This window comes from Rhinatrema bivittatum, chromosome 3 (assembly GCF_901001135.1).
Source record: "Rhinatrema bivittatum chromosome 3, aRhiBiv1.1, whole genome shotgun sequence".
In the NCBI taxonomy this organism is placed as follows: domain Eukaryota; kingdom Metazoa; phylum Chordata; class Amphibia; order Gymnophiona; family Rhinatrematidae; genus Rhinatrema; species Rhinatrema bivittatum.
In genome coordinates, this window is record NC_042617.1 from 212718266 (window position 1) to 212733638 (window position 15373).

Genomic DNA, 15373 nt, shown 5'->3' on the forward strand with positions numbered 1-15373 from the left:
CAATATTTTCAAATTAATATTGATCAAGGATATTGGGCAATAAGAGCTGCAAAGCATAGGGTCTCGCCTTCTTTTTGCCAATACTGTTATACCCACTAAATTCGCTCCCAGATCTAACTGTCCCCTCTTCCCTCAGATAATTGAAGATGGACACTGGAGGTACAATCAATACTGGTTTGAAAAGCTTATAAAACTTGGCAGTAAAGCCATCTAACCTGGGTTCCTTGCCTACCTTTAGATCAGAGATCGCCTTTAGAACCTCTTCCCCACTAATCCTCCTATTCATGGTTTCCTGATCCTCTTTGCTCAGATTAGGCAATGACACCTCTGCTAAATAATTATCTATGGCACTCGCCTCTATACCCTTTTTTGTAGCATATAGTTCATTTATTTATTTAAAATCTTTTCTATACCGTTAAGTTATATACCATCACAACGGTTTACAAAAAGGCACATATAGAAATTTGGTAATTGTATCTGTTAATATTACCTATAGAAGGTGCCATTAAGGTCGGTAACAGTTTCAAAATAAAGACTATTTCCTGAATGTTGTAAATCTGTAGTAATTACATGAATAACTATTGGATTGTATTTTATAAGTTAAAGGTAAAATAACATGATAAAATCACACTTTTTGAGTTTGGTGCTGCGTGTTGATGTTCTGCTGCCAGATTTCGTTTTTCCACTAATCTCTATTCTATTTGTAAAATGCTTGTTTGAAAAGCCAGGTTTTTAAATTCTTTTTGAAAAGTTTGTAATCTCTTTGTAGTTTAATTTCTAAGGGCATGGTGATCCATAGTATTTGTCCGGCTAAGGATAGCGCCCGTTCTCTCACTTGTGTCAGTCTTGCTGTTTTAACAAAAATGGTTAGGAAGGCTTTGTTAGCAGATCTCAGGTTTCTATGTGGGACATGAACACGTAGTGCTGTGTTCAGCACAGGAAAATTAGGACTTACCTGATAATTTTCATTCCTGTAGTACCAAGGATCAGTCCAGACTGCTGGGTTATGCCTCCCGTCCAGCAGATGGAGTCAGAGAGAAACTGAAAAGGCACCACTGATATACCCTGGTGTGCCCCCTGCGATCCTCCAGTATAATCCATAACAAAGCAGTATGAAATTAGAAAACAATGGCAAATTCTGTGACTAGCTCAATATAAAGATGAAACGTATATGAACATGTGGAAAAAACGAGGAAACCATGAAAACAAGCAAGTGCCCGTAAAAAATGGAACCCGAAAAACACGAAAAAACAACAGTTGCGGGACTCTACACTCTTCACTGAAATGGGCGGGCGTCTGGACTGATCCTTGGTACTACAGGAATGAAAATTATCAGGTAAGTCCTAATTTTCCTTTCCCTGTACGTACCAGGATCAGTCCAGACTGCTGGGAAGTACCCAAGCTGCCCTAAATGGGGTGGGACCCTGACAGTCCAGCACGAAGCACACCACTGCCGAATGAGTCCACCGGAGCGCGCACGTCCAAAACGGTAATGTCTCGCAAAGGTGTGCAATGTCTTCCAAGTAGCCGCTCGGCAAATTTCCTGCGAGGAAATAAACCCACTCTCTGCCCACGACGCTGCCTGGGAGCGCAGAGAATGAGCCTTAAGACCCTCCGGAACGGCGCGACCTTGGGAAATGTAAGTAGACACAATCGCCTCTTTCAACCAGCGTGCGATCGTAGTTTTTGAAGCTTTATTTCCCTTCTTTGGACCACCCCACAAGACAAACAGATGATCAGACAACCGAAAGGGGTTGGTAACGTCCAGGTACCGCAAGAGCGTCCTTCGAACATCCAACTTGCGAAGTTCCGGTTGCCGCGACGCCTCAGCCCCGTCCACCGCAAATGCCGGTAGGTCCACCGTCTGGTTGACGTGAAAGGCGGAAACTACCTTAGGCAAAAACGAAGGAACGGTACGTAGAGAAACCCCCGAATTAGAAATACGGAGAAAAGGTTCCCTACAAGACAACGCCTGAAGTTCCGAGATTCGGCGAGCTGAACAAATAGCAACGAGAAAAACAGTTTTGAGAGTGAGATCCTTGAGAGTAGCCCTTCGTAGAGGCTCAAACGGAGAAGTACAAAGACCCCGGAGAACCAAATTTAAACTCCAAGAAGGACAGATAGGTCGCACCGGGGGTCGCAAATGTTTAACTCCCTTTAAAAATCGTGCAACGTCCGGATGCATGGCAATGGAAACTCCGTCAAGTTTACCGAGGTAACAGCCTAAGGCCGCTACCTGCACACGCAGAGAATTATAGGATAAACCCTTCTTTAGACCCTCTTGCAAAAAAGTCAGAATATGAGACACCGTAGCCTTCCGCGACGGCACTTCCAGACCCTGACACCAGGAGTCAAAAACCTTCCATACCCTGACATAAGCAACCGAGGTAGAGGGCTTATGAGCCTGCAGAAGAGTAGTAATGACCGACTCGGAATATCCTTTCCTTCTCAATTGCCGCCTCTCATAAGCCAAGCCGCTAGACAAAAGCGATCGGCCTGGTCGAAAAATACTGGACCCTGCCGAAGGAGTCGAGGCAGATGACCGAGCCGCAAGGGGCCGTCCACCGCTAGATTGATGAGGTCGGCGAACCACGGCCTCCTCGGCCACTCCGGAGCTACGAGAATGACGGGTCCCGTGTGGGATTCTATGCGACGCAATATTTTCCCCACCAACGGCCACGGTGGAAACACATACAGAAGAACGTGCGCAGGCCAGGGAAGAGCTAGCGCGTCTACGCCCTCCGACCCGTGTTCCCTTCTGCGACTGAAGAAGCGAGCTGCCTTGGCATTCAAACGAGTTGCCATGAGGTCCAACCGGGGAGTTCCCCACCGGCGACAAATGAGTCTGAGTGCCTCGGGAGATAGTTCCCACTCTCCCGGGTCTAGTCGTTGCCGGCTGAGATAGTCTGCTTGAACGTTGTCGACTCCTGCGATGTGGGACGCCGCAATCCGAGACAGGTGCTGCTCTGCCCACACCATCAACTGGTTGGCTTCGGTTGCTACCGGTAGACTCCGTGTACCGCCTTGCCGATTTATATACGCTACCATGGTTGCGTTGTCGGACAGAACCCGAACTGCTCTGTCCCGAATCAAAGGCAGAAAGTGCTGTAATGCTAGGCGAACCGCCCTTGTTTCCAAACGATTGATCGACCACTTGGTCTGAGGAGGCGTCCAACGTCCCTGAGCGGACTGAGACTGACAGACTGCTCCCCAGCCCGTCAGACTGGCATCGGTCGTGACAATGATCCATTGAGGCGGATCCAAATCGGTGCCTTGGAGCAAGTGGACCGGATCCAACCACCATTGTAGACTGGTCCTCGCTGGGGGTAAGAGTGGCAAAGGTATCTGAAACTCTTCCGATTTGGGGTCCCAACGAGACAGAAGCGCCCTCTGTAGCGGCCGCATATGCGCAAATGACCACGGAACCAAATCCAGTGTGGATGCCATATATCCAAGAACCTGTAAGTAATCCCATACCACAGGCAGGGGAAGGGCGAGGAGACGGCAATGTGCGCCATCAGACGCTCCATCCTTGCCTGTGGGAGAGAAACCTTTCCCACTTTCGTATCGAACGAGGCGCCCAGAAATTCCAAATTCTGGGAGGGGATCAGATGGCTCTTGGTGTAATTGACCACCCACCCCAAGGAGTGGAGCCGGTGAAGGACTGCCTGAATCGCATCTTCGCAGAGACGTCGCGATTTTGCTCGGATGAGCCAATCGTCCAAATACAGGTGTACCAACACTCCGTCTCTCCGAAGACTCGCCGCCACCACCACCATTACCTTGGTGAACACCCTCGGAGTTGTCGCCAGACCGAACGGAAGAGCACAAAACTGGAAGTGAGATCCCAGGACCATAAAGCGCAGAAATCTTTGATGGAACTCTTGTATCCCTATGTGCAAGTAAGCCTCCGTGAGATCTAAGGAAGCCAAATACTCGCCTTTGTGTACCGCCGCTATGACCGAGCGCAGGGTCTCCATCCGAAACCGCGGTATGCGCAACGCCCTGTTGACTCGCTTGAGATCCAGAATCGGCCGAAATGTGTCCTCCTTCTTGGGAACGATGAAATAGATGGAATAACGGCCCGTGTGTTGCTCGGCGGGCGGCACAGGCACTATTGCACCCAGCGCCTGCAATCGCTCCAGGGTCTGAGCAATTCGCTGTTGCTTTACCTGAGAACCGCTGGGAGAGATAAGGAACAAATCGCGCAGGGGCCTTGCAAAATCTAGGGCGTAGCCGTGAGATATAATGTCGAGGACCCATTGGTCTGAGGTAATTGTGGCCCATTCCTCCCGAAAGTAAGAGAGTCGTCCTCCTACCTCCGGGACGGAGGAATGGACCGGCGTCCCTTCATTGAGCCGCCTTAGAGGTGGCGAAGGTATGAGACGCCCCTGCGCGTGCCGGCCTTCTACCACGAAAGGAAGGAGTCCATGACTGAGAACGCGGAGACGGCTGTCGGGTAGCAAAAGAGGACCCCCTTCCCCGAGCGAAAACGGCGTTGCCCGCGAAACCGTCCGCGGAAGGTACCCGAAGGGCGAAAAAATCTAGGCTTGTCCTCTGGCAACTTAAACACTTTATTCTCCCCCAAAGATCGGATAAGGTCTTCTAACTCGGTGCCAAACAACAACTTGCCCCGAAAGGGAAAGGAACCGAGTTGGGCCTTGGAGGAAGAGTCCGCCGCCCAATGACGCAGCCAGAGTAACCTCCGTGCCGACACAGCCGAAGACATAGACCGGGCCGAAGTGCGGAGGAGGTCATAAAAGGCATCCGCGGCGTAAGCCACCACGGATTCTATACGGTTTGCTTGCTCTGCTTCATCCGGAGGCAGATCTTGAGATGTCAACATCTGTTGTACCCAACGAAGGGTAGCCCTTTGTACCATGCAGCTGCAAACGGCCGCCCGTACTCCCAAAGCCGAAACCTCAAAGATGTGCTTAAGCAACGTCTCCAGCTTCCGATCCTGAAAATCCTTAAGGGCCGTACCCCCTGTTACGGGAATGGTGGTATGTTTAGCCATGGCAGTGACCGCCGAATCCACCCTTGGCACCCTAAGGAGCTCCAAGGAATCCGCAGGGAGAGGGTAAAGCTTATCCATAGCGCGGCTGACCCTAAGAGTTGCCTCCGGATTATCCCATTCCCGGGATACAAGCTGAAACAGTTTATTATGAAAAGGAAAGGCATGCGCAGGCGTGCGGAGCCCGTCTAATTCAAAATCCCCTGGCTGGGAACTGGAGTCAACCTGGGGTACTGGAATCTTTAGTTCCCGAAGAACATGGGCAATCAAGGGATCCAGTTCTTCCTTATGAAATAAGCGGAGTATCTGAGGATCATCCCCCTCAACCGGGTCCGTACCCCCTACATCCATATCAGGATCCGGCGTGGACGGATCCTGTGAAAGGGGGGCCGGAGCTACATGCTGAGGAGGTTTTGGAGGGGGAGCCGAAGGAGCTGGAGCAGCCTGCTGCGGAGGTTGAGGAGGAGCCGGGGCTGCATACCCCAAGCCAAAGAGACCAGTAGAAAGTCTCCCCCGTTTATCTGGGGCAGGAGTACCCTGCTCCCATTCCGCTTCGGCCTCCATATAAGCCTTGTGGAGCAAAAGTACAAATTGTGAGGAAAAGGGATGAGGCCTCTTCAAAGAACCTCCTTTTGCTCCCACAGGTGGCAAATTAACAGGCCCTGGTAACCCGCGGGGGCTAAGATCCGGTGGGGACAGGGGGGGGGGAGTCATCCCCTTCTTCCGACGAAACCGCATCGCGATCCGAGTCATTTAAAATGGCCGCCGAATTTTCTAAAATGGCCGCCGCCCCCGGTATCGGCAGCGCGGACTGCCGAGATTTGGCCGACGCTGGCCGTGCCCCACGCCGCGGGGAAGGGGAGCTCCCGGCCGCGGCTGACCCCCGCGAGGAACCCTCACCCCCCGGGAAGGCACCGGGAGCAAAGGCCCTCGCGGGAGAGCCGACGGCCCGGCTCCCCACATGCCGTACAAACAGTGCCTCGGGGCATGGTTTTTTTTTTTTTGGTTTTTTTTTAACACCAAAAAACGGCGCGAAAAACGGCGCGAGTAAGGGCTGGGTGACAAGCCACCCCTTCCGGAGACCACAGTGAGGAACGCAGGCAGTGGACACAATTACCTCGTTTTTAAAATTTTTTTTTTTTTTTTTTTTAATAGCGCTGCCACCGGCAGCTAAAGTACCTCACAGACAAGTGGCTGGTGGCGCCTGCAGGGGGTGTAGCACACCCGACTAAACTTTCTTCTCCGAGGCATGAAACTTCTCAGGAGGCGGATAGGGAGAGTGACCGGCCCACCGATTAATCCTCCCCTCCTCTCACTGGGTAAGACTGAAAAAAACCCCGGGAAAAGGCTGTAGGGCAGTGCCCTGCCTGGCCTGCTATGGCTCCACTTATTATTACCAAATTAGGTACAAATCACTAATTGATCTAGTCACAGGATTTCTCCTCTATATTAAGTCAAACCTGATAGGGAAATCCCTTCACAATTCAATTTACAGGAGATCAGGACCGCAAGGTTATGCTCTCTCATCTGCTGGAGTCAGAGATATACTGGAGGATCGCAGGGGGCGCACCAGGGTATATCAGTGGTGCCTTTTCAGTTTCTCTCTGACTCCATCTGCTGGACGGGAGGCATAACCCAGCAGTCTGGACTGATCCTGGTACGTACAGGGAATTCTGCTTTTTCGTCGTGAATTAATTTATGTATTGTGCACAGTGTTTTGTATTGTACTCTGTGTTCTATGGGTAGCCAGTTTAGTTCTGCTAGTGTTTCAGTTCATTGTAAAACTGTACAAGTCTATCTGCCTATCATATACATATTGCCCCTCCCGATTTTTTATTTTCAATATTTGATTTTGTATCATCCTTTCCTTAAGCCATCGTGCCAGTGGCTGGATTTATTTCCTAGTTCAAAGCATTGCTGCCTCACCTGATTCATCTGATAGACTATCAGTCATCGCTAATGAGTGCAGTTTGTTATGTACAATTTTCAATCTGGTTAGGTAGGATATGGGTGTACAATGTTCTGTTTTACTTCCAACTAAGCTATTTGCTGTAGCAGCTGTACCCTAGTTTTCTCCTATTCCTTTCTAAAGTGTGATGCCCTGGATATTAACTTGCCTCACACTACTACCTTTAGGCATTCCCACAAGGTGGAAGGGTTCACTTCTCCTGTGTGGTACTGAATTCTAAATATTTCCTTATCTCACTGCTCAACTTCTGAGAGCAGACTGTCGTTAAGCTTATATAATCTGTACCCAAACTGTTCTTCCCACTCTGAGCATTATCCAAATAGGTGCATGATCAGACCAAGTGATATTACCAATACTGGCACTTATTGTAGTATTCACCAGTATCTTGAGTACGAGTACTGAACTTTTGAGAAAAAGAAATAATCACGGTTCAAGGGGGTCCCTGACACTATACATTAACTAATCCCCACCTTGTCAGCAATTCTTTGAGCCCTAATCTCTGCTGGCGAGATGCCCAAAGCCCACCGCTTGAGTTATCCAAAACCTTGATGCTAGAGTCTCCCCTCTCCACCAATGAGTGCCTTCAGCCCACTCTGTTAACACATCTGAGAGAGAAGTCAGGAGGTTTTCCTGATCAGAGATCAGGACATACATATTGACCATAATGAATAATATCCCATTTAACTCCAGTTTCAGGATTAATATCTCCCTTCCACATCTCTGATCACCAACTTGATGTCTACCACTAGTTCGTTTGAGAGTAATATACCCACGTCACCATATTTATTCTTCCGTGTTGAAGAGGCAAGCACTTTTGTGTAAACACCCTGGATAGCATTAAGCCCTCATTTCTTTTCCTTATGTGGGTTTTCTGGCAAAAGTATTGCTCATGGAAACGAGGCGATATGGAGCAGTATCAGGCTTCAAGGTCAATGAAGACAAGTTGGAAGTTTTGAATATACAGTGGAAGAATGTCAAATAGCTAATATACGCACATGCCTCCCTTTCAAGTGGGCTAAGAAATGACAAATACATAGGGGTTCAAATTGAGGCAAACTTTCACCACTTATTTTGGCTGAATTTTAAACCGTTACTGGCAGACACAGATAGGGATCTGAGGAGGTGGGATGTTTATCATTATCATGGCTTGGGAGAGTGCATTCTATTAAGATGAACATATTTCTGACATTTAGCTACATCTTCCAAACCTTACCGACTGAGGATGCTGAAAAACTGCTAGCAGCTTGGCAGAAGAAGTCATTGTGCTTTATTTGGCAGAAAAGGCCACTGCGGGAAATGAGGGTTTTATAACGAACAAAAGCAAAGGGTAGCTTCTATTATACTATGGCACGTTCCAACTAAGGGCAGTTATCGAATGGCACTGCAAGCTGGGTGCAAACTGTGGGTCCAGTTAGAACACGAGATGTTTGGGAAATGCTAATCAGGACACCAAAGGGAGTTATTGAATGGCCCAGCTGGGGCTTCCCCTTTACCAAATTAACATTAGATATACAGAATAGATGGAGACAAATGCAAGTACGGGACCAGAAATACTGACATAGGATCTCCTTTATATTCAATGGGTATTTCGCACCATGGAATTCAAAAAGGGCTGCAATGCAATGGAGGGCCGTGGGAATCACGAAATAAGAGCGGGCCAAACAGATATCCACTGGAGAGGAAAGATAGGTTCACATATAATTATGTCCTACGTAAACAAAAAGGAAGTTTCTGAGGTCCTCATGTAGGAGAGGACAATTTGAAGGTCATTGCTAGTGGGCAAATAAATTAACCAAGGTCATTTATAGAATGTACATATTGTTGAAGGTCTAAAGCAGAAACCCACACACCTTAGAGCTTGGTAACATGACCTAGATGTAGAATTAGAAAAGACGGAATAGGATTATTTTCAGATGGGGAAGAGCTCCATGTCCTCACATATAGTAGAAAACAGGTATAAGATATTGTATTGGTAGTACTGCACTCTGACTAGAAGATGTACTGCACTCCAACAAAAGATGTACCCAGGGATGACAGATTTTTGTTGAGGAAAGTGTGAGAATAAAGGGAACTTTTTCCACATTTGATGGGATTTGCCTTGAGGCACAAAGCTCTTGGGATGGGATTATTAAATTAATCAAGGAGATAATGGGGGTCTAGGTCTTAAAGGATCCTAGGTTTTTACTACCTCGCATACCACGAATTTAGTGGAACACATTCTTCGTTGATACTGCAAATTAATGTAGCTGCCCACTGTGCGACATGGTGGCATAAAGCGGAGACCCCACCCATCAGCCAAGTACAGATGAGGCCAAATAATTTATTCATGAGAAAAACCCTAACTGCTTAAAAATATGACCATATTTATAAATTTGCTAGCATGGAAGGAACAAAAGTTGAATGTTTAAAAAGTGAAAATTGTACTATAATTGCATATGTTTAAATAAGTCTAAATATGTCAACATTGGATGTTCCCAGGGGATGGATGTGGAGACTTCCTCAACCCTTACCTCTTGACCAATGGTACAGACCAGTACCACTTGTGGGGTGGGAGGGGAAGAGGACTTCAGAGAAATCAAGAGAGTTTAATAAGGTAAAGGAGGAGGGGAAGAAGTAGGGGGTAAAAAGGGAAAACAGGTTTCTAAATATTCATAATTCTTTAATATATTCTTCATCTTGTGGATATTGTATTGTTTTCTGTTGACATTACATGGTATGTTGAGTAAATAATCCTGTGGATGCATATGACGATTTAATGAAACCTGTTCAATAAACATTAAATTAAAAAAAATAAAAAAAAAAGTTGCAGCTTACCAGCCAAGTTATGCACATCATTCATGAAAAGTTTCTTTTTCGGTCTCATTATAACATTGCGGGTGGTCTCTGCAATAAAGAAAAAAAAAGTTACTATAGACATTGGAGCATCGTACATAAGGCCTCTTGGATTAAAGGTGCTCGACTTTATCCTGGCCTCACACATCTCAAGAGATCGGTACATGTGCATAAAATATACCTGTCACATTGCTTCAGGACCTCTTGTTTTCATATAGTGGTAATCCACTAGAGAACTATTTAGATCATCTCTAGAACTCACTTGAACTTTGGCAGTCTAATATCAAAACCCAGTCTTATAACTATCAACTGTTTATTTAGCCTACATTGGGCACCGTATCTTCTACTTATGTTATTAACCCATATGTACTAATCCAAGTTATATCGACCTGTTCATTGTAAGACATTTACTTGTCAATGTTATTGTTTAGAATGTAAACCGAATTGATCAGTAATTCTGTTATTGGAAAGTCGGTATATAAAAATGCTAAATAAATAAAATAAATATATGCAGGATTCAGGTCAGAAACTTTTCAAGTGTCCCACTCCAAGCAAAAAAAGAAGTTGCCAAATTTAAACATAAAAAAGGTTAAGATAAAGCAGTTGCTTACCTGTATCAGGTGTTCTCCGATGACAGCAGGATGTTAGTCCTCACACATGGATGACATCATCAGAAGGAGCCCAGCACAGAACTTTGATCTCAAAGATATTAGAACTTTCAAGTATGCCCTACTAAGCATGTGCAGCTGTAGTCATTATCCTGCTCCCAAGGCAGAGTCCCTCAGTCCCTAATATGGCTAATACATGGAGAAAACAGTAGCCAGAGGAGGCAGGTGGATTTCATGAGGACTAACATCTTGCTGTTTTCGGAGAATACCTGTTACAGGTAAGCAATTCTGCTTTCTCAGAGGACAAGCAGGATGGCAGTCCTCATACATGGGTAAATACCAAGCTATAGGCTGTCCAAGAAGGACAAAGCAGGAAACCGCACTATGCTGAAAGCAACGCCTCTCTCTTTTGCCTGTGAGGCAGCCGACCCACAAGGGGTCTAGGTGGGAAAAAGAGTTGGGTTCTACAAAGAGAAAACCAAAGTAAAGACAGACACAAAACTCTGATGCGTAGCAGGTACACCTGAAGCAGGGGAGTGATGCCAGTGCCAAACATACTCCGCATCATGGAAAATATTACAAGAAGGGTTTCAGATCAGTAAACCATGACAACAACCGTATGTCTAGAACCCTCTGGATACAGACAAAAGTCCAGAGATGTAAGCAAGGGAAGGACCCTTGGATGAAGACTGCACAGTTTTCTTTGGTGTTACAAGACAACCTAAAAACCTACTGGGGATCAAAAACTCCCCAGGAAAAAAATGTCATCCACTGACATCCGAAGGAAAGAAGTCTCTGAAGAAGTGTGTCCATGTTTGGCCAATAGGCATAATGGGCAGGAAAAACCCAAGCAACAATAATAATATTGGAATAATAATCAGCAACAATGGCAGGGTCTGTGAAACTCTACGTGCCAAGTAACAGCAATAGCTGACCAGCAGGAAAGCAACAAGAGTTTCAGGGGATGAAAGGCAATCCTTGAATGGGATCGCTAGCCCAAACTCACAAGCAGGGAGATATATTAGAACATAAGAACATGCCATACTGGGTCAGACCAAGGGTCCATCAAGCCCAGCATCCTGTGGCCAATCCAGGCCCTAAGAACCTGGCAAGTACCCAAAAACTAAGTCTATCCCATGCTACTGATGCTAGTAATAGCAGTGGCTATTTTCTAAATCAAATAGCAGGTAATGGACTTCTCCTCCAAGGACCTATCCAATCCTTTTCTAAACCCAGCTATACTAAATGCACTAACCACATCCCCTGGCAACAAATTCCAGAGTTTAATTGTGTGTTGAGTGAAAAAGAACTCTCTCAGATTAGTTTTAAATGTGCCACATGCTGACTAGTGCCTCCTAAATGTGCCACATGCTGACTAGTGCCCCCTAGTCCTTCTATTATCCGAAAGAGTAAATAACCGATTCACATTTACCAGTTCTAGACCTCTCATGATTTTAAACACATCTATCATATCCCCCCTCAGTTGTCTTTTCTGCAAGCTGAACAGTCCTGACCTCTTTAGTCTTTCCTCAAATGGGAGCTGTTCCATCCCCTTTATCGTTTTGGTCACCCTTCTCTGTACCTTGTCCATCACCATGATTTGGTTCAGTCCATCTGAATCATTACCCATGAAAACTTCCTCCGAACGGGTATCTCCCCAACATCCTCTTCAGTAAACACCGAAGCAAAGAAATAGTTTAATCTTTCCGCAATGGCCTTTTCTTCTCCAAGTGCCCCTTTAACCCCTCAATCATCTAACGGTCCAACTAACTCCATCACAGGCTTTCTGCTTCGGATATATTTTTTAAAAAGTGTTTACTATGAGTTTATGCCTCTACGGCCAACTTCTTTTCAAATTCTCTCTTAGCCTGTCTTATCAATGTCTTACACATTTAACTTGCCAACATTTATGCTTTATCCTATTTTATTCTGTTGGATCCTTCTTCCAATTTTTGAATGAAGATCTTTTGGCTAAAATAACCTCTTTCATCTCACCTTTTAACCATGCCAGTAATCTTTTTGCCTTCCTTCCACCTTTCTTAATGTGTGGAATACATCTGGACTGTGCTTCTAGGATTTTTTTTTTTTTTAAACAATGTCCACGCCTCTTGCACACTTTTTACCTTTGTAGCTGCTCCTTTCAGTTTTTCTCATTTTATCAAAGTTTCCCTTTTGAAAGTTTAGCACTAGAGCCGTGGATTTGCTTACAGTCCTCTTTCCAGTCATTAACTCAAATTTGATCATATTATGATCACTATTGCCAAGCGGCAATAGTGGGCCATTACCCTCTCTCACCAAATCCTGTGCTCCACTGAGAATTAGATCTAAAATTGCCGTCTCTCTCTAGTCAGTTCCTGAACCAATTGCCCCATAAAACTGTCATTTATTCCATCTATGGAATTTATCTCTCTAGCATTTCTCGATGATACATTTAACCAGTCAATATTGGGGTAATCGAAATCTCTAACAAATACGTTGTAAGTGAAAGGTTTTTTAACTTCTATGTGCAACATCACTTTAAATTTGAGAATAGGACCATCATAACACCCACAGTATACAAGCAAGTTAGCCTGAATTTTATTATGTAGCCATAATCATTTAGACTTCTCAGAAAGTATTCCAGGAGAACCAAGTCGATAACAGTCCCTGAAGCAGCAGCCCTGCGAAAAGTACATCAGACTGGACTTGCACCGACAATCGGATCACCAAAGTGCGGTAGCGCCACCAATGAAGGACTTGCTTTTGTTAACTGACTGGATCTCCAAAGCGCAATAGCGCCATCAACGAATAAGGGAAGTACAGTTCCACATTTTTTACAAAAAATCAAAAATATTTTCTTTAATAAAAAGAGACTCTTGACAAATTTGGACCGATGATTATATATGACCCATAGCAGTTAAAATTCAGGCTAACTTGCTTGTATACCGTGGTGTTATGATGGTCCTATTCTCAAATTTAAAGTGATTTTGCACATAGAAGTTAAAAAAAACCTTTCGCCTACAACGTATTTGTTAGAGATATTGTGTGGCTCGTTGTATATTGATACTGTTACTATTTTGTGGTAATTGAAATCTCCCATTATTACTGCACTACCAATTTGGTTAGTTTCCCTAATTTCTCTTAGCATTTCACTGTCCGTCTAATCATCTTGGCCAGGTGGACAGTAGTATACTCCTATCACTATGGTCTTCCCCTTCACCAAGGGATTTCTACCCATAAAGATTCGATTGTGCATTTAGTCTCATGCAGGATATTTATCCTGTTGGACTCTATGCCATCCCGGACATAAAGCGCCACACCATCTCCTGGATGCTCCTCTCTGTCATTGTGATTTAATTTGTACCCTGGTATAGCACTGTCCCATTGATTATCCTCCTTCCACCATGCCTCTGAGATGCCAATTAAGGCTATGTCATTATTTACTACTATACATTTTAGTTCTCCCATCTTACTTCTTAGACTTCTGGCATTAGCATACAAACATTTCAAAGTGTGATTTTTGTTTGTATTTTCATTATGCTTTTTAACTGATAGGGATAAATTAGAATTTTTTTTTAGCTCAGGTGAGTTTTTAGTTACATACACTTGGATTACTTTTCTTATTATTGGAACCTCACTGTTGGAATGCCCTAATTCTAATGCATCATTAGTATCCTTTGAAGATACCTCCCTCCGAACCATGTGCTGCTGAGCGACTGTCTGCTTTCCCCTTTGTTCTAGTTTAAAATCTGCTCTATATCCTATTTAAAGGTTAACGCCAGCAGTCTGGTTCCACCCTAGTTAAGGTGGAGCCCATCCCTTCGGAAAAAACTCCCCCTTCCCCAAAAGGTTCCCCAGTTCCTTACAAAACTGAATCCCTCTTCCTTGTACTATCGTCTCATCCACTTCTGTTTATTAGCTGCCTGACTATTAAAAAGCACAAACACTAATATACCCCAATAGTTTACTTCTCCCAAATACTTAAAAAAAAAATAAAATAAAAATTTCCCAAGCAAAACTTACTGATTCCTTTCAGCCACCAGCAAGGTGATCCTCTCCTCTCAGGCCTGAAGCTTACCCACACTGCATCCTGTCAAGGGCAAGGCTATCCATGCCGTGTACAATTTGCTTCCGAACAAGAGAGACCCTTTAAAAGGCATTCTTGTGAGATTCGCTTTAGATGTCACGTTCGCAGATCAATTCTATAGCCATAGTTGTCTTCTGGCTGCCACTACCAAGGCAACGCCCCTGGCTGAGGTGCGCACCAGGTCTGAGCTTGCGTCCATCAGGAAGGCTGCTGCAGGTTCCACTGTCTCAACGGTATACGTTCCGGAGTTATTTGTCTCTCTCAAGAGGAGCAAGCAGGTATCTTTGGCTGCTGTCAAATCCTCTTAGTACAGTATCATTTAAAGTTAGTAGTAAAGTTTCTGTATTATCCTAAAACCAAATTGGTTTGGATATAAAATGTCATTTTTCTCTAGATGCTCTGATAGCTGCTTCATTTTGAGGAAAAGATATTATATGCAGATGAGTGCTATTGATAAAGTTTGGATTTTATTTGCATGACAAAAATTTTAAAAATGTGATTTTACACATTGGCCCAATGGACAATGTTTGACCCGATTATATATAAGGCAGATGGCAATTAAAGGCAAGAGCTGTTCTGATGCTGCCCAGTATGAAGGTCAATCATATTATTTCATGATTGCTAAGGGTTAAATTTTTCTAAGAGTATACAGTACTGTGAGATATTTATATTGCTGGATTTTTACTTCCTCTCTCTGTGAAATACAGAAGTGGATTTATGTTTAGAGAGTATAAAACAGGGGAAACAACCCTGGGTATTTGTGAATGAAAGTTCACAGTGCTGTCCACTGCTGGAAGCCCAAAAAAGCAGGAAATGGCAGGGCCAAACCCCTACCTCTTCCCCCAGAAATTGCAAAAACAGTTGTGACACTATACTGTGAAGCT

General features: G+C 44.9%; 1 protein-coding gene across 1 annotated transcript in view; it reads right to left on the reverse strand.

Moving 5' to 3' along the window:
- CEBPZ (CCAAT enhancer binding protein zeta) overlaps positions 1–15373 on the reverse strand; it is a 160319-nt gene that overhangs the window by 106008 nt on the left and 38938 nt on the right. The window contains exon 8 of the mRNA XM_029594155.1: positions 9798–9866. Within this exon, the coding sequence (XP_029450015.1) occupies positions 9798–9866 (69 nt within the window). The remainder of the gene's footprint in view (positions 1–9797; positions 9867–15373) is intronic.